Source organism: Ovis canadensis, chromosome 25 (genome assembly GCF_042477335.2).
Source record: "Ovis canadensis isolate MfBH-ARS-UI-01 breed Bighorn chromosome 25, ARS-UI_OviCan_v2, whole genome shotgun sequence".
Classification (NCBI taxonomy): Eukaryota; Metazoa; Chordata; class Mammalia; order Artiodactyla; family Bovidae; genus Ovis; species Ovis canadensis.
This window is the reverse complement of record NC_091269.1, coordinates 45,568,483-45,588,370: the sequence shown is the minus strand read 5'-3', so window position 1 is coordinate 45,588,370 and position 19,888 is coordinate 45,568,483. Positions and strand designations below refer to the sequence as shown.

The 19,888-nt window shown below is 45.7% G+C and overlaps 1 protein-coding gene across 2 annotated transcripts in view; it reads left to right on the top strand.

Moving 5' to 3' along the window:
* Positions 1 to 5,880: 5,880 nt before the first annotated feature.
* Positions 5,881 to 19,888, top strand: part of PSAP (prosaposin) — a 32,932-nt gene continuing 18,924 nt past the window's right edge. Inside the window, exon 1 of one of the 2 annotated variants that reach the window (XM_069572002.1) lies at positions 5,881 to 6,114. In XM_069572002.1, the coding sequence (XP_069428103.1) occupies positions 6,075 to 6,114 (40 nt within the window). In that variant the 5' untranslated portion in view covers positions 5,881 to 6,074. The remainder of the gene's footprint in view (positions 6,115 to 19,888) is intronic. The other variant, XM_069572003.1, reaches the window with a different exon arrangement.

Genomic DNA, 19,888 nt, shown 5'->3' with positions numbered 1-19,888 from the left:
GAAGGTGCTGTTGGACTTTGCATGTAGAGATTTACCATTTTACTTTCAAAAAGCCATTCCATGGAGCAGTGGGCAGGGTTATGGTCAGTCTGGAGGGCCAGTAGTAAACGATGTAGGTGACTTTCAAGGAGCAAGGAAGTGAAGGGAAGGTACGAGGAAGTAGCTGAAGTGAAAGTCAGGGGTGATATTTCTTTTAGGCTAGGAGAGCCTTGTGTATATTTATAGGCTGAGGGAGAAGAGTCAGTGGTGAGGGGGAAGACTGAAGATATTAAAAAGAACAGGACAGTTGATGGAGCAGAGCACTCAAGGGTTGAATAAGAAAAATATTCGACAACTGGTAAAGTATGAGGAACAAAGAGAATGAACACACCTAAAACTAATGTAATATTGTAAATCAACTATACTCTTAATTTTTAGAAAGGAAAAAATATATTAAATATAAAAAAGAATGGACAGGGTATCAGTTCTGCCTCATAGGGATCAGTCATAGGAGCTGATCAGCAAACACACAGGAGGGTTTAGCAGCTACAGTCTGGCCTCACAAAAAGAAGAAAGGGCATTTCCTTTTCAGAGATGGAGGGAAAGAGGTAAAAATAGGAATTGAGCATGAAGAAGACAAAGGTGCGGTTGGGACTTGAGCATTGTTGAAAAGATCAGGAAGATAATAAAAACTTGAGATAATGAAAACTTAAATGAGATATGGATGTGTTTACATAAGTAGTAAAGGTGGATAGTACTTTAGTGGAAGTGGTAAATAGTGGGGGATAGTAAATAGTGGAGGTGGATAATATAGAACAAATATAATTACCAGGGATCCAGGTTCTTGTTGTTTTGTCATCCATAGCAAGGCTTCTACTTCATGGCCCAGAATGGATGCTTGAGCTCCTGCCATTGTGTCTGCAATCCAACATAAGAAAGGAATTTGCAGCCACAGCTGACATTTAGCTGGTACAAATCAACAGCATTGTTTAGGAGTAAAATTACTGAAATACTTCTGTTGTTGTTTAGTCACTAAGTCATGTCAGACTCTCTTGTGACCCCATGGACTGTAGCCCACCAGGCTCCTCTGTCCGTGGGATTTCTTAGGCAAAAATACCAGAGTGGGTTGCCATTTCCTTCTCCAGGGGATCCTCCCAACCCAAGGATCAAACCTGCCTCCTGCATTGGTGGGTGGATTCTTTACCACTGAGCACTAGGGAAGCCCCAAATACTTCTGTTTTGTTGTTGTTCAGTTGCTAAGTCGTGTCTGACTCTGCGACCCCATGAACAGCAGCATGCCAGGCTTCCCCGTCCTTCACTATCTCCCAGAGTTTGCTCAAATTCATGTCCACTGAGTTGGTGATGCTATCTAACCATCTCATCCTTTGTTGCCCCCTTCTTCTTTTACCATCAATCTTTCCCAGCATCAAGGTCTTTTCCAATGATTTGGCTCTTCATATCAGATGGCCAAAATATTGGAGCTTTAGCTTCAGCATCAGTCCTTCCAATGAATATTCAGGGTTGATTTCCTTTAGGATTGACTGGTTTGGTCTCCTTGCTGCCCAAGGGACTCTCAAGAGTTCCCCAGCAACAAAATTTGAAAGCATCAGTTCTTCGGCGCTCAGTGTTTTTTTATGGTCCAACTCTCACCAACTTCTGTACCACCTGGTAAATAACTGCTGACTCCCTGATGCCCATTACTCTGCTTACTCACCCTCTGAGACCACCCACCCCTCCAGGACAACACCTTGGCTCAGCTGGGATCTTCCAAGACATTCCCCCAACAAAATGGTCAGTGTCCTGGCAGTGAAGGTGAAAGTTGTAGTCACTCAGATTTGTCAAATATTTGCACTGGCTGTTTCTCTTCCTTTTAAGAACAGGACCTTAAAGTCACAAAATTGGCACGCGTTCTTTTATTTCATTGGCCAGAATGAAGTCCTTTGGCTGCAAGGGAGGTTATGAAATCTCTTTTTTCTGGGTGGCCATATGTGCAGACAGAGGTAGGGAGTTTGATTACTAATTATCAAGATCAAGGGAAAAAGAGGTGAAGGATATTAGGAGACAGTAGTAGACTCGGCCACATGGGAGGGCCAAAAAGGTGCCACGTATTAATAGCACAGAGGAATTTGTGAGCCTCGCTGACACAGTTGATTTCTCCAGCAGTCCAGGGTTGGCGGGAAGAGAGGAGAAAGATATCAGAGGCTAGGAATTGGTCGGGGGGAGGTAGGGTGCTTTCAGGATGACGGGGACCCAGGGTGGAGCTTTGGTGCCAGACAGCTGAGCTGGGCCTTCCCAGTGGATGCCTCTGTTCTGTCAGCTGGCTTGGCCAAGGGCTGTTTCCATTGTAGAAACAGTGACACATGGATGCTGTCCAGGGCCGGAAGGGGAATTATTCATCTTATAGCTGGGAGTCTCACAGATCTTAGGCCCTAGAAGTGAGGCCTCATGAGGAACTGGGACCCAGAACTGGAAAGCCGTTAAGAGCCCCACCAGGATCTCCAGAATGGCTCACATTTCTGATGAAAAATATCTTTACAGTTTCTAAAAACTTGAGCTCATAGTAGGGAGGGAAAGAAGGGGATTTTCTTTTACCTTTTAAAATTTTCCCATACTGTTTAAAAAAAAGTATAAAATAAAATACGGACATGGCAATGAGTGAAATAATGTAATGATGGGTACAACCCAAAGTCAAGGCTCTTTCCACCTCTGATTCTCTGTTCCTCTCCTGAAAATGCTGCCACTTCTGAGAGAGAAGGGCATGCTCCTGCTCCTGCCTCATGCTTCAAAGCTGCTTCAAGTAACATTGTTTTGTCCAGGCCTATTTCCTTAGCTAGCCCATCATCTTTCAGCATTTGAAATCTTTCCAGTTTCCACTGTTACAAAGGGCCCTTCTGTGAACACTTTGGATAAAATACTTCTTAGCTCTGGATTATTTCTTTGAGAGGGGTACAAAGCTAGGAATGGTATTATAGGGTCAAGGGGTCCAAATAGCTTCATAGCTCTTGTTGCCTACGCACAGATGGTTAGGAAGGTATTTTAAGAGGATTTAAACATCTACTGATTTGGTAAAAAATGATCATAACCCACTTACTGCTTTTATATTCTTTATTAAAATCCTATCCTTACAGGGAAGAGGGTGGATTAAGGAACATATTACTCTTGTGTTCCAGGTGTGCAAATAAAAGGCATGAAAAGTTCATCGCAGAAACACTGACATATCCCTGTGGTTATCAGGGAGGTGGGGTATTAAAAAAGAGTTATGGTTGGTTCTGCTGCTGCTAAGTCGCTTCAGTTGTGTCTGACTCTGTGTGACCCCAGAGACGGCAGCCCACCAGGCTCCCCCATCCCTGGGATTCTCCAGGCAAGAACACTGGAGTGGGTGCCATTTCCTTCTCCAATGCATGAAAGTGACAAGTAAAAGTGAAGTCGCTCTGTCATGTCTGACTCTTCGAGATCCCATGGTCTGCAGCCTACCAGGCTCTTCCATCCATGGGATTTGCCAGGCAAGAGTACTGGAGTGGGGTGCCATGGTTGGTTCGGGCTCTGTGAGCGCAGTAACTCCAGCAAAGTGGGAGGCTGTGACCGGTCTCCAGGTTTCCTCTTGGCTTGGGGTCTTGTAACCTCTGCATGGAATGCTTTGCCTCCTTCACTGATGAGGAGCTGGGGACCAGGCTGTGTCCTGGGACCCCACATCCCTTGCCCTTATCTGGCTGTTTGGGTGATGTGCCCCATGCTGTGCCTGGACTTAGGAAGCCTGTGGATGGGGGCAGCCGTGCAACCTCCATCTTGCCACTGAGGCCAGTCAATGAGGCATCCAGTTTAGACCAAATCTCGTCCCAACTTTACTCAGCTCTTTCACATCACCCACTGCAGTGCTCACTTCCCCATCCCGCTCCCCAGTGGGAAGTAAGAGCCGAGGTGTGGGGGTGGCGGTGGAGGTGAGGCGGAGGAGGTGGGCCAAAGGCGCCGAGACCTCTGTCTGTGGCCTGTTCCTAAGATTGTCACAGATGGATGGGACCCTGGGTCTGCCCCTCCCTGGTCAAGTGTAACTTTGGATAAATGCCCTTCCCATTCCAGGTCTGAATTTCTCATTCGGTACGATGATGGAATGAGACTGAAAGATCTTTAAGGGTCTGCCCTAAAATTAGGCTGCGATTTCCTTCCCTTCCTTCCTTTGAACTTTCAGGTACTTGTCCTTTGGGGGATGGTGAGGTGAGGACCATCATCTCTGTGCTCAGAACCAGAGGGTCAAGCATGGGTAGAAGGCGAGGGGCTTTGTGGGCCACCCAGGCCTTTCTCATTCTGGAGTAAGATGACAGTCGAGCACTAGACAGGGGGGCGGGGGCTGCTTCCTTCTCCCACAAGGCCACTGGCTGATTTTTAGCCTGGTTCTCAATTCCCGCTTCACTTCTAGTTCCCTTCTCCAATGACTCATGCGTTTCCTATCCTCCCCCATCTCGCTCCTCAGTCCCTTTGCTCCACTCCCTCCAACTCCGGGACAGACCTTAGTAGGGCCTTGGGATGGAGTGTGTTTGTTGGGAAGGGGAAATTTTCCCTTCCCTTCTTTGGTTCGTTTTGATTGGTCAGATAATTAAAATGATGTAAGGCAGATTAACAGAAAGTAAAATTTAATTTCATATGTTCAGGAATCCCACAAACAGGAGCAGGTCAGAGACAAGTAAAATGAGATATATACCCCATCTTGAGATAAGAAACAGAGTAGGGACCTGGGGCTTCCAAGGACAGGAGGGTCACCCACAGGCAGATAAGAGTAGATTTTTTGGTAATTAGGGATCTGCCCTGCCATATAGATGGAGGTCATGTAGATAAAATGTGTCCCTGGTAATAACTCTCTGGGAAAATATTCCCAATTCATTTTATTTTTTAAATTTCCGATTTAAATTCTTCTAGGTAGTTAAGCAAGAAGCAGTAATTTCTCTCAAGTCCGCAGGGTCTCCATTGCCTTTAATTCGAAAGACAACTGTGTTTGTGCTCAGTTGTCTGACTCTTTGCGACCTCGTGGACTGTAGCCCGCCAGGCTCCTCTGTCCATGGAATTCTCCTGGCCAGAATACTGGAGTCGGTTGCCATTTCCTACTCCAGGGGATCTTCCCAACCCAGGGACAGAACCTGCATCTTCTGTGTCTCCTGCATTGGCAGGCAGATTCTTCGCCACTGCGCCACCTGGGAAGCCCCTTATTACCCATTGTATGTGCGTGTGCTAAATCGCTTCAGTCCAGTCCGACTCTGTGCCACCCCATGGACTGTAGCCCGGCAGACTCCTCTGTCCATGGAATTCTCCAGGCCAGAATACTGGAGTCACTTGTCATGCCCTCCTCCAGGGGATCTTCCACCCAATATCAGTTCTCATTCAGCCAACCATGTTTTACTTTGTTGACATGGTGACAGTCGCTAGTCAAAAATAGTTTAAGACCTAAGAGGGGAAAAATGAAATAGAAAACCACTGTATGGCATTTCTTAAACTAACACGTTGGGTGGGCAAAAGACTCACATGCCAAAGTGGCACATCTGAGACCTGCCGTGAAACCCTACAGATCTACTATCGTGAGTCACAGGGAGAAGGGATGGTGGATGGGAGATGTGAAGAGGGAAAATCAGGGACCAGAATGAAGCTACGCGCTAGCCCAGCCACTTAAAGACCATGAATGTCAATTCAGGAGACAGCTTTGGGTCAGGGGGTGAGTTTGAGTTCTGACTGTGAGAGCTTAGAAAAAAAAGTAAGAATTGAAACCTTTTCAATTTTCGGCTGAAAAATGGCCCTAATAACAGAAAATGGCACGTCAGAGAAAAAAGGTGAGGCTTGAAAGATATTTTATATAAATAATCCCTCCCGTCTTCAATGATGTATTCTTTTTTGATGACCCCTCCCTCCTTCCGCCCCGCCTCCCCTCCCCTCCGCGCAGGCGCCCTGTGTGGCGCTGAGTCAGGCTGCGGGGGGGGAGGCGGGAATTCGGACCCGCCCGGCGGGGATTGATCTTGCGCTTGCGCAGTGGGCGGCTCTGGGGCGGAGCAGGTTTATATTCGCCGAGAATCAGCTGACGCTCTGCATTGTAGACTGCGGAGTCCGGTGGCGCCATGTACTCGTTCTTCGTCCTGGCCAGCCTCCTCGGCGGGGGTAAGCCCTGGGAGCCCCACCCCCTCAGCCTGGGGTAGGGGTCCCCCGCAGAACGCGGCCCGCTGGTCCTGGAGCGGGCTGTACCGGGCCTCGCCCCTCCGCGCTCCGTAGGGATTGGCTCGGGGCGCGCACCGCGCAGGCGCGTGCGCAGCGCCTGGTAGCTGCTGAGCGGCGGAGGGGCTGCGGGAGGCCGTTGGAAACCTGGTTGCTAAGGGTCTGGGGTCCGGCGGGTGGGGCAGGGGAAGTAGCGTCTCCCTCAGGGCTTAAGTGGGCGTGGCTAGGACTCACTGGGGCCGTCCCTTAAACTCCGTCCTGCTCTCGGGGTGGGCTTGTAGGGTGACCCCCCTCCAGCAGCTGTGTTCTGCTTCTGCTGGGCGCACGTGATCGAGATGGACTGGAGCCTCAACTTCTGGACAGATTTCGGCCGTGGGCCTTTCTTGCCCCAGTTTTTAAAAGTATTGAAGTTGTAGGAAGCACAGTTTTATGAAGCTTCTGTGTTGATGCTTATCTTTGTATCCGTGTTTACTCTTCACCCTACATCTCGAAGATGGTATGAGGGTTTTGTTGGTCGCAATGGAGCCCTCCTTTCATCTTGCGTGGCCATTGGCCGGCTTTGGCAGTGGCCTTTATTTTGGTGAAAATGTAGGTACCTGAGAAGTTGGCGCTACACAGCAGTATTCTTAAACCCACAAATTGTCCTGAAGTAGTACTAATGGTTGTTAAAATCTCTACAGGGCCAAGCTTGAGAACTAGCTGCACTGCCTTCCTGGAATTAGAAAGAGCCCTATGCCCTCCCCACACCCTCAGCCTTTGTCTTCACATCTTAACCTCATTTAAATCATCGTGGCAAAGGGCACGGAGTGAGATAAATAGAGATTTTAATTTAAATACAGAGAGGTGCTTTCACAAATCCGGGTGTTTTCAGATAATAGCCCACTGAGGGAAATAAATCGGATCTTTACAGCCATTCCCAGTTTCTGTTTCTGGTGAACTGTAATTTAAGGGCTCGCTTCCATTTTAACTCATGCAGCAATCCAAGTTTAAATTAAACCATAGCAGAATGGATGACAGTTGATGGAAAAATCAAAGAAGTAAGTTACTTATAGGTGAGATAAATTTAAGGTGTATTTCCTCATGTTAGCTTTCAGCAACTTCCAGAAATGTGTCTTAACCTTAAACCAAGCTCCTAACCTTGTTTTACTTGTGGATTATGAAAGGCGATCAGTTTATAAAGATTTTTGGTTTATAATCACTGAAGAAACTTTTTCTTGCTGAGGTTGATACTGCTTGTTATTCCATGGTGTAGTCTCTAATTTATCTATACTGATTGAGAACAATTATTTCGTTTTTCAGTGTCCAATTTTTCTTAATGGCAGTGAGTCACTCCTCACAAGACCCTTAGGGGTTCTGAATCACACCACACAAAGAGGAAATGTAAAGTCCTCCTCTGGTACAGTATATATGGGAGTGTGGCTAGCCAGACAGTTAACCTAGACACCTTCTTCCCAGAGCACTTGGGAGATAGGAGTGTGTAATAATGTGCTCTAACCTTGCTGCCCAGCCTTCAGGATTACGGCAAGGTCATGCTCTGAACTGGAGAAGGAAATGGCAACCCATTCCAGTAGTCTTGCCTGGAAAATTCCATGGATGGAGGAGCCTGGTAGGCTACAGTCCATGGGGTCACAAAGTCAGACACGACTGAGCAACTTCACTGGTTCATACTCTGAACACAATGTGTGAATGCCTGCTTGCTTTGACAGTTCTGGCCTCAGTGTAGGTTTTTGAAAAGATAAAAAATGTTTAGGATTGATGTTGAGCTTGTTAATGTAGGTGCCTGGTGACGGCAGCCATCATCTGCTCCCTGAGAGCGTGTCATCTGGATCTGCAGAGGCTTTCTGCTTTGTGTTTCAATGATGTCCTGGTGGTAGAGATGTTTGCCTTTGAGTTACTTTTCCAATCATCCTGTTGCCTGTCCTTTTTCTCCACCTGGAAAAGAAATGGCAGTGATGGTATACTGAGAGAAATGGAGAGTGCCTCCTCTGACTGCTCAGAAATGAAGATACCGAGGCCCCCAGAAATGACTCCCCCAAACCGTAGGCCATTTACTGGGGAAGTCAGAATCAGAACCCAGGACTCCTGACAGTGCTTGCCCTTTGTCTGTCCTTCCATCAATGTGAACTGCTTAATTCTTTACAAATTTACTGGGCTGTAATTTACACCCAGAAAACATGCACATTTTAAGTGTACAAATTGAGGTATTGCTGCCCGTGAGCAAGCCCACTCCAGAAGCCCCTGTGCCTCCCATCTCTAACTTATCCCAAAGGAAACCACTCACTTAGCTTCTAGCACTTTGATGTAACAACCCAACTGCTGTTTTTGAGGTTTTTATACATGGGATCATAGAGTGAGGACATACTATTGGGTGATTCTTCTAGTGGAGAAAGGCAGGCCCAGCGTTAATGAGGTGAAAAGTATAAGACCTGTGGCTTGGCGTCTGGGAGGTGGTACATATTCCCTACAGCTTAGCTGCCTGTTACTGTCACTTGTGTGCAGGCTAGCCACCTGAACAGTTTGCCCAGCACTGAGGCAGGTAGCTCTCTAGGGATGCTTATGTATTATGTACAAACTTATATTCGTTTGATAGCTGCTCTAAAAATCTTTTTTCTTTATCGTTGGCCTTGCTGGGTCATCGTTGCTGTGCTCGCTTTCTCTAGTTACAGTGTGGGGGCTTCTCACTGTAGTGGAGCACGGGCTTTGGGTGTGGGAGGGCTCAGGAGCTGTGGCTCATGGGCTTAGTTTCCCCACGGCAGGTGGGATCTTAATCCCCAGGCCAGGGATTGAACCCATGTCACCTGCATTGGCAGGTGGATTCTTAACCACTGGACCACCAGGGAAGTCCCGTGACAGCTTATTTTTATTAAGATGTTGTGTGCGTGCATGCTCAGTCAAATCTGACTCTTTGTGACCCCACAGACTATAGCCCACCAGGCTCCTCTGACCATGGGATTTTCCCAGCATGGATACTGGAGTGGGTTGCCATTTCCTCCTCCAGGGGATCTTCCCGACCCAGGGATTGAACTCGCATCTCCTGCATTTTAGCAGGCAGATTGCCACTGAGCCACCTGGGAATCCACTTATTAAGATGCAAACGTGATTATGGGATGCCTGCTGAATATCATCAGTTCCAGTTTTCACCTGTCAGAAGGTGAAAGTGTTAGTCGCTCAGCTGTGTCCAACTCTTTGGGACCTTGCTGCCGGTTTCTTCTGCCTATGGGATTCTCCAGGCAAGAATACTGGATTGGGTAGCTATTCTCTTCTCCAGGGGATCTTCCTGGCCCAGGGATTGAACCTGGGTCTCCTGCATTGTAGGCAGATTCTTTACTGTCTGAGCCACCAGGGAAGTCAGTTCCAGTTCTCACCTGTCAGGAATTTGGACAGTTTCCCTGTTTATCAGTTTTTAGTCAGAATCAACATTCATAGTAATATGAATATAATTTGTGAAGGGGTTATTTGTATTAGCCAATCAAGGATTTAGTAATGCTATATTTAGTTGCATTTGACAAGGTGTATCCAGTACCACCAGTGATAGCCGAAGTGTATTGGATCAGGTCGTCTGAGTTTTCCTAAATGAGGAAGGGGAACTTGGTCCTACATTTTCTTGAGATGTGAAACCGTGGAATGGCTGGCCTGTGGCTTGACTGGATTGGGAAGAGGAAGGGCAAACAGGGAACTGCTGGCTGGGGAAAACACCTAGTAAGGCATGGGACATTCTCAAGACCAAGACCTTGCCTCGTTGGACCGGTGTGCGCTGCAGCTTCTGGAGGCAAGTCTTCTAGCATGCGCATTCTAAACCTAAGCCTTGGTCCTGACACCCATGATTTGGGTCTTCCTCCTGGATGGAGGGTCTGGATTTTTCTTGCGCTTTTTTTTTTTTTAATCCTTTAAAAACTGATGGTGAATACTGTAGTGATTGGGATGAAGCGTGCGTGATGGTGAATACTGTAGTGATTGGGATGAAGCGTGCGTGATGGTGAATACTGTAGTGATTGGGATGAAGCGTGCGTGATGGTGAATACTGTAGTGATTGGGATGAAGAGTGTGTTGGCAAAAGCACTCATTTCTTTACTTCTGTTTATTGAAGTTTCAGAAAATAACCCCTGAATTGTGACCTTGGGTAATGGCCTGTGCACTGAAGAATAATCTCTCCAAATTTCATGTTTTCTTGTGGAATGTGTAGTTCTTTAATATGGGAGTGAGGTGATACTGTGGAATTGAAGTTTTAACCAAGCACACCACTGCCTGTATGACCCTGGGCAGTTTTCTTAAACTGCCTCCTCATCTGTAAAGTAGGACTGGTAGTCATTCCTACCTAACTGGGCTGGAGTGACGCTTTCCTAGCTTGCTGAGGGACAGGGCCCAGGCACGGGGCGCTGTGAGCTTTGTTGTCACGCCATGTACGGAAGCAGTGCGTGTTTGGTAATGTCCTTGTTCTGCCGGCGCAGCGAACCCTCTCATCTCAGCCCTTGATTTTGTGATGTCTCGTGCCTCCTTTCATTTCAGAAGATGTTGTAAATTTAACAACAAACAAAATTACATTGACTTGTAAATGTGTGTGTTGGTCATAATGACTGGGTCAGAAAACAAACCAGGGTAGGTAGTCAGCCATTAGGAAGGAGGGGGGAAAGAGTTTGGCTCGGCAGCCAGACTCTCAGTTTATGGATCAGTCTTTAACAGAGCAGCCCAGCAGATCAGGTTGGCTCCTGGCAACCTGACTGCTCAGATTCTAGGCCCATCGTCACTAACCATGGTCCCCAGAGCCTGTTCCACACCCCCTCTGCGACCTCTCACCCCCAAGTCTGGTTCCCTGTCCATCAGTGGAGGTGAACTAATTAGGTAATAACTGCATATCACAGACAAAGGGCAGAGAGAAAAGTCTGTCTCCCTCCTACCACCTTCCCCCCCACCCCCACCCTCGGGCCTTTCCCAGACGCACCCTGGTACCAGCTTCTTTAGGAACCTCCCTGGTTACCTACAGGTGACTGGGTGTATAATTTCCCTTCTGTTTTTCTTTTTAACACAAATACATATTACACTGACTGTTTGCTCCTTGCTCTTTTTTTTTTCTTTTCCATCATGGAGCATCCTAGACATCCAGAAAAGTAGAAGAGTAATTATAATGAAGACCCGTGTATATTTGTTGTTGTTGAGTCACTAAGCTGTGTCCGACTATTTGTGACCCATGGACTTCTGCACTCCTGTCCTTCACCATCTCCCAGAGTTTGCTCAAACTCATGTCTGTTGAGTCAGTGATGCCATCCAACCATCTCATCCTCTGTCATCCCTTTCTCCTCCTGCCTTCAGTCTTCCCTGGCATCAGGATCTTTTCCAGTGAGTCAGCTTTTTGTATCAGGTGGCCCAAGTACTGGAGCTTCAGCTTCAGCATCAGTCCTTCCAATGAATATTCAGGGTTGATTTCCTTTAGGATTGACTGGTTTGATCTCCTTGCAGTCCAAGGGACTCTCAAGAGTCTTCTCCAACACCACAGTTCTAATCCCCTAGTTAAGATACAGAACAACCCACCTCCTTCCATAGATAACTGCCTTCCTGAGCTTGGTGTTTATCATCCCCCTGAAGGTCTATCTTTATACTTTCATGCATGTAAGTGTGATTTTCAGCAGGTATGAGTAGTATTGTTCTGGATATTTTAAACATTTTATAAATAATACGTATTCTTGGCGGTTTTTTTTTTTTTTTTTTTTTGGCTAGTGAGGTTCATTTTGAAAATTTAGGTCTGTTTCATTCATTTTCACTAAAGTAAAGTATTCCATTTATATGATACTTATTCTCCATTCTGTTGCTAGACATTCAGATTATTCCAGTTTTATTTTTATGTTGTAAATAACTGCTGTGCACATGAATAGACACCTCCTTACAGGATATACCTAGGAACATAATTGCTGAGTTGTAGAGTATATCTGGGCTTCCCTGATGGCTCAGATGGTAAAGAATCTGCCTGCAATGCAGGAAAATGGGACTTGATGCCTGGGTCAGGAGAATCCCCTGGAGAAGGGAAAGGCAATCCACTCTAGTATTTTTGCCCGGAGAATTTCATGGACAGGGGCGCCTGGCAGGCCAGAGTCTATGGGGTCATAAAGAGTTGGACAGTATCTATTTCCATCTTAATTAGAAATTGCTGAATTAATTTCTAAAATGATTTTAGGAATTTTTCCCACAGAATATGCAGTTTTTAGTTATGTTATTAACATTTGATGTCAAACTTGAAATTTTGCCATGATAAGAGTAAAAAAATGAGGTGGTTTTGTATTTCTATTTATATCTTTATATAATATCTTTATCTTTATATCGTTATATCTTTAGAGTATACAGATCTATACTAACCTTTCTAAATTTTTTTTTAAAATTTTGGAATAATCTTAGATTTACAGAAAAGTTGCAAAGCTAGTACAGTGAGTTTCTGTACAGCCTTCACCCTGTGTGCCCTGCTGTTACCATCTTGTGTAATCACTGTACACTTGTTAGAAGTAAGAAATTAAACTGTTAACTGGACTGCATGGGCGTCCCAGGTGGCTCAGTGGTAAAGAGTCTGCCTGCCAATGCTGAAGACTCGGATTCAATCCCTGGGTCAGGAAGAGCCCCTGGGGGAGGAAATGGCAGCCCCCTCCAGTCGTCTTGTCTGAAAAAGCTCATGGACAGAGGAGCCTGGTGGGCTACGGTCCACGCGGTCGCAGCATCGGAGACAACTGAGCGCTCATGCAGATTGCACACTTTATGTGGATTTTACCACTTTTCCCACTAAGCTCGTGTTTTTGTTCCAAGAGTGGATCCAGAGTACCACATTGCACTTCAGTTGTCCTGTCTTCTTAATCACTTTCTGCTTCCCAGCTGTTTAAAAAAGTAGCTGCAGCGTATTTTATTGTATAGATGGTTCGATTTGGTTAAACCTGTTGATGGACATCTGTGTCCCAGAAAAAGTGAGATGGGTTCTAAATTTTAAATTTTAAATTTAAATTCTAAATTCTAAATTTTAAATTTAAATTCTAAATTTTAAAGTTGAATTCTGGTCATATTTGGATAGATACTGCTTTTGAAAGGTAAATCTTTACATGACAGGAGATGTTATAGAAAGTTCTTTCGGCCAGTCTTTGTGATGTCACTTATTACAGTAAAAAAAAAAAAAAAAAAAAGATAAAAGCCAAAACGAAACTCCTGTAACAGCCATGCTGGGCTGCTGTCCTGCGTGTGCAGGCGCTGACGCCAGAGGGCCGTGTAGGGGGAAAACCTGCAGTTTATCGTGCGCGGTCACGTCTTCTGGTCCCCGGATACTCTGAAGGGTTCTTCTCCCTCTCCTGTCAGGTCAGGGCTGCTGAGTTACTGTTGCTCAAAATTTGTGCGTTTGTGTTCTACCGGTCTGGGACATCTTCCTTTTCAGATAATCGTGTGGTTGCTCTCTGCTGAGCTGTTGTCCATTGCTCTGTCTGAAGTGGCTGTGCCACCTGCCCTCGTCTTGCTTTTCCTTAGCTTCATTTCTCTTCGTAACGCTCAGCTCTGCCTGGCATCATGTGATGTGTGTGTGTTTGTTGTCTTGGTCACTTATGGATCTGCAGCATGTATAACGGTGTTCAGCACTTCGTAGGTGCCTCAGCACTGCTGGACTGTGGTGTGAGGCAGCGAAAGTAGATGTCAGCTCCGCAAACCTAAATGCTGGTAGCACCAGGTCTTTGTCACGATTAAGCAAAGCATTTTCTTTCATTAACTGAAACTAATTTTGAGACATCGTGTTTAGGAGTTGCCAAATCAGGAGTGACTTTGGATTCAGGTGATACTAGCTTGTGTCCAGACTAGAAACTGCCCGTCCCTTGTCCCCCAAGCTTGCTGGAGAGGATTTTGTGTAGGGACTAGGGACACCAGAGCCGAACATGACTTAGATACCCTTGGTGGCCCTGATAATTTCTGGAAGTTATTTCCCCTCCTTTTGGTTCCAGAACTTGATTGTTTATAAATGTTTTAACGCAGTGGTTCTCCAGCTTGTTGGTCTCAGGATCCGTGTGTATTCAGGAGACATTGAGAGACCCCCAAAGAACTTTTCTTAATGTGGATTATATCTGTTGATGTTTATCATCTTATAAATCGACACAATTTAAAAAATAATGCTTAAAAAAATAAATCCATTACATGTTAAAATACTGTGGTTTTAATGAAAAATAGTTCTTTTCCTAAACATAAACATACTTAGGGAAGGGAACAGTTTCTTTCACATTTTTGCAGTCTTTTTAACCTCTGGCTGGACTTTCAGTTGCTTCTGCATTCATTCTTTGCACTGTCACATGTCACATATTTCTGGAAAAATTCCGCTGCTCCTTTGTGGGTGAATGAGTGAACAAGGCAACTAGCATCTTCATATTACTCTTATTATGAGGATTTTGACCTCACAGACCCTCTGAAAGAATCTTTGAGACCCTCAGGGTTCCATAGACCATGCTTGGAGTGTGAACCACTGGTGTAGCTGATTTGCAGGAACTGCGGGTGTCAGAGTAGGTGACCCTTCCCGAGAGTTCACTGTGTGCCCAGCTCTCTTCAAGGAGCTTTTTGCTTAGAGTCGATTTTATCCTCCCAAGAGCCCTCACAGGTGAGAGCAAGTAAGTCAGAATGCTGGGGGCATTCTAGTGTCCTGCCCTCATCCATGCTGTGGTCTGAATTTTAGATTTCCGCATTTTCAGTGAAGGTGGTATTCTTCTTAAGTGTCAAGTAAGTGAAACTTGTAGACACACACGTGTCTGACACTTTTGTTTTATGTTACATTTAATTTATTTGGCTGCGCCAGGCCTTAGTTGCAGCCCGCAGGATCTTTAGTGGAGGCATGCGAACTCTCAGTTGCAGCGTGTGGAATCTGGTTCCCCACCCAGGAATCAAACCCAGGCCCCCTGTGTTGGTAGCGTGGAGTCTTAGCCACTGGAACACCAGGGAAGACCCTGGAACTTTCTAGTTAATAAACAATCAATGTGGGATAAGCCCGGAACACTCCTTTTTAGTGGAGTTTGCATGAAAATCTTTTTTTTTCTTTTAAAGAATATTTTCTTCTTCGGGGTGCCGAGACCACCTAGCTGATCAGCAGGGATGGGGTGGAGCCTGGACTGACTGCTGGCTGAATTGACTCCTGGGCCGTACTCTGGGCCACGTGGATGTGCATTTTTGACCCCTGCTTACACCCATCTACCTGGCTGGGTGTTAGGCAGTCCTGTCTGGCCCTGCGGCATAATCTTACCTAAGGTGATTTAAGTTCATCTCTGATCATTAACCTGATAGGTTGACATGTTGGAAGAGCTTTTGCTGATAGTTTATATTGCACTAGAGTGCTCTTTTTTTTTAAATCTCTTTATTGGAGTATAGTTGATTTGCAGTGTTGTGTTAGGACTGGAATGGTTTTAAATGAAGGAGATAGGAATTTCTCTTCCCCAAATTAAGTATGCCAAGTTGAATCGTTCTTGTACAATCTTAAGATCACCTTGCCCCTCAGTGTGTGTTGCCACACAGGGCCGTGTGCCCGAGCATCCTGTTGCTTTCTTCACGAGGATTAATTTCTTCCTAGAATGATCTGGCTTATGAGGAAAATTGAGAAACATGGCGGCAGCGCGAGAGGAGAAAGAAGGAAGAAAGAACCTTTGTCTTAAGAATCAGAAATAATAGCTTATCTGGGCCAGAGGTAACGGCATGTCAGCCTAGGGAGCTTGAAGGCTTTATTGCCGCAGATTGCTTTTGTGATAAGAGGAATATTTGGACCTTACTTCCTCCAGATCAAGGCAGGCTGCCTCTAAGCTAATGCCATTCTGAATGATTAAATGGGCAGTGTTTTTATTCAGCTCTGTGGAATGTTCTCCAAAAGCAAGATCCTATAAAGAAGAGACAAATGTTCTTTGCCATCGAAGTTATTTGTGACACCAGCTGTTTCATCGAGTAGTCAGGGTTGACTGCGTTGTATTATCTCCTTGCTCTTAGGGAATCTAAGTGCACAAACCTGAGGTAGATGCTGCCCCTCCTGGGGTTCATCTCTCTTGGTTTCCTAGCAACCTGCTTGTTGCCATGGCAGTGCATTACCCAGGCATCAGATCCACTGCCCTGTGGAATGTGTGCTGAGTGTTCTGATTATTGATACAGGGAGGCTGCTTGCATTTTCTGTAACACCCTCCCCCCCCCCTTTTTTAAAATAATCTCACTCGAACAGTATTTAGCATATGTTATCGGAAATATTTAAAAAGAAAAGATTTTATATGGCTAAAAAGACTGATTGTTGTAACCAATAGGGCATAAAATACACATTCTAGGAATAATTATCCCCTTCATTCTCAGGTTGTTTTTGAAAATCTTTGTCAATTATGTTGTGTACATGGATATTTAAATATCCTTAATGAAGTTAAGCCTTAGTAAAGACTTATCATTTGGAGACTATTTTGGTGAGTTAGGTAGATGATTAAGCTGCTATTAAAGTTAGCTGTCAGTTAACTGCAGGCAACAGAGACCTAGAATAATGATGGCTTAAATATTATTGAACTGTTCTTATCTATCATAGTAAGTTCAGGAGCCAGGCAGTCTAGGGCTGGTATAGTGTTTCTACTTCCAAAAGAATTCAGAGACCCACATTCTTCTAGGTTAATGTTCAGCATCCTTGAAGTTTAGCCCCTTTCTTTATGGCTCATCCTGGCTGCCAGAGTTCCTGCCATCACATTTGTCTGTAAAAGTTCAGTAACCTCTCCTCACATCCACCCCATCAGCCACAATATGGTTTCATGGCCAGATCTTGCTAAAAGGGGAACTGGGAAATGTGGCTTTTAATTTTGGCAGCCTTATATGTAGCTAAGAATTTGTAGTTCTGTCCCTTTGAAACAGGTGGAGAATAGATACAGGGAGCAACTTGTGGTCTTTGCCACACTGGGCGATAATTGTTCCCTATAACAGGTTGTAAGATTTAAGTTTTTTTCTGATTTTTAAAGGTAACATGAAAAAAGGTTAATTTATGCCAAAACATAAAAATTAGAATGTGACCGCCTCCCTTTGTCGTCTCCCCCTGGTTCACCATGAATAACAAGCTGGTTTATAATCAGCTGAGCTTCTTAGGCCCTAGGCACTGTCAGTGCCTCTTCTGCTTTCTCATTAGTCTTCACAGAATTCCTGAGAAGAGGGCACGCTTGTTTTCCATATTTTGCAGGTAATTGTGGCATTAGTGAGTGGTCTGAGGCTTGGCTATCATAGACAGCAGAGCAGGGGTTTCTTCAGGTCTGTCTACCCCTGATCACCAGGGCAGTGATCATGGTGCCACACTGCTTCCTGTCCTTCCAGAAAAGGAAAGGTTTTGAAAGGGCTTTTTAAAAAGGTGGGTTCCAAAAATATTTTGAACAGTGGCAGCTTTCTTGGGATTGGAGGGCAGTCAGCCTCTGGCTGCAATTACATGAATTGCGGAAAGCATTTCGCTGGTGCTCTTACCGGTATCTCGCTGGGCACCTCTCGTTTTTGTTCATGCAGGGCTTCTTGTTTAATCCCTAGATACGCAGTGTCTGCCCCTGGGCTCATTAACAGTATATTCTGTGCTTCGCTCTCCTTTTGATTTCTGGGTCTTAATTTAGCAACCAGCAACTTCTGAGGTTGTTGGGGTGCAGCTCTCCAGGTCGTTGAGGTGCCGTTTAATGACCTGATTAAATGTAGAGAAAGCATACTGAACAGCCTTGATTCAGCTGTTTGTGGAATGCTTGTTCTGGGCAGGATAGTGGACCTGAGAAAGATCTGGTTACTGCTATGGACAGTAATAGTAATGGTGCTCGTTGGACTTTCATAGCTTGCCAGCCCTGCACTAACTTTGTTTTACAAATAGATTAATTTTTACAAATCCCCTGAAGTAGGTACTCGTAAAAGGCCCATTTTGCAGATTGGAAGACTAAAATTCTGACAGTCATGTGACTGGAAGTAATAGAGCCAAGCTCTGAACCTTCACTGATTTCAGAGCCAGTCTGGTAGGGGATAAATTAAAGATTTATCTGTAGATAAAGATTCCAGAGAGATGATGGTAAGGAACAACGGTTGAGAGAGTAGCACTCTGGCAGTTGAAAGTGCATAGTTTTGTCATCCTGTTTCTCAAAACAACCCAGTAAAATCCTCACTTAACAGATGAAAAACAAACTCAGAAGGATAATGGTTTGCTTGAGGTCATTTGGACAGGTCTTGCAGGCAGATCTTATTTTCTTTTCAGTATACCACGTTTTAACTTAGACAGTGGATAAGTTGCTTTAGAAGCCTCATTCTAAACTCGGGATTTAGTTCCTTCTCACTTAAGAAGTCATAGTAAGAGCACCTGAAACATACATGGCTGTGGTGAGCTCTCACGACCCCCCCACCCCCACCCCCACCCCAGGCTCACTGAGGATTTTTGGTCAGAGTCTAGAGCTGCCACAAGCAAAGCCCATGGCTGACCGGCTCGTGGCAACTGTTCTCAAGACAGTAGAATTCCATTGCAACCCATCTTTGATGACTTACATGTGGAGTGGTTTAGAACACATCTGGTTATTTTCTTCTAAGCCTGGGGAGTAAAAAGGGAATAGCATACCCACCCCTTTCCTAAGGAAATAACAACTGAAGTCGTTGAAAAAAAGCAAAACCAAAACCCTGTTCTAATAAAATGGAACTTGCCTGTGGTGTTTAGTGACTCTGAGGCCATTGTTGGTCTGAATTCAGCCCACCAGTGCTTGTCACCAAGGGCTCAAATGCCAGGCCCTTGAACTAAGTGCTGGCCTCACCCTGAGCAGTGATCCTACTTAATATGACTGACTTAAATCAGAAATCTCCAGGGGGTCAGGCAGACATTCTAAGAACTTTCTTAGAGTTCAGCCTGTTGCCTCAGAGAAGGAAGTTGGTATTTGGGGGCAGTGTGGGAAGATCAAAATAGAGATGAAAGCTTTGCTGGGAACATGTTTTGAGAAATAACACCTAAGAAAGTAGTTTAGGGTAATTTGAACATTGGTTATATGTAGATACTGAATGTCATTTGCCTCGTTATTATGAGAGTGAAGACTTGAAGCCCTGAGAGGTCCTCCCCGCTCACCACTCAGGATCCCGCTTACGCAGAACCCCTCACAGGTTGGGCATTTCCTTTGCTTGGTTGCTCCTGCGCTTGGCTAGGTCATCATGTAATGAGCCAACCCACTCCCTTTTTACGTCCTGTGGATGTTAATGTTTCTTACCTTGAGCTGTGGTCTGCTTCCCTTCACCTCTCCCCACTGCCCTGAGGCCTGAGGCCTGGGGTCCGGACCCACTGCTCAGAGCAGGTCTGCCCCCGTGTCCAAGGTGGAAGGTGTCCTTGGCCTGTGGCGGTAACTGTGCACGTCCTGGAAACCTTCCGTTTCCCAGCTGAGCGCCTCCAGTCTCCCAGGGGCCTCACCTTCCCACCTGTGCGCCCCTCACTGTCCCAGGAAGTAGGCGCACACCCGTGTCCTGCCTGCCTGTGTACCCGGGTCCTGACCGCCACCTCTGTCCTCGTGCTGTTGGCTCTTGCTGCCCTGTTCTCTCTCCCAGCTGCACAGACTTCAGATTTAAACCTAACCCAGAGGGTTTTATTTGTCCAGCTGTCCCCCTCATTCCGTGCTGCCCCGCTCCCTGCTTGGTCTTTCTGGGTGGAGCCTTGCGCTCCATCAGGTGCCCGTCATCCGGATCTCCCACATCCCACCTGGTGGCACTAGCGTGTGCTGTCGCCCGCAGGATGACAAGGGTGCCA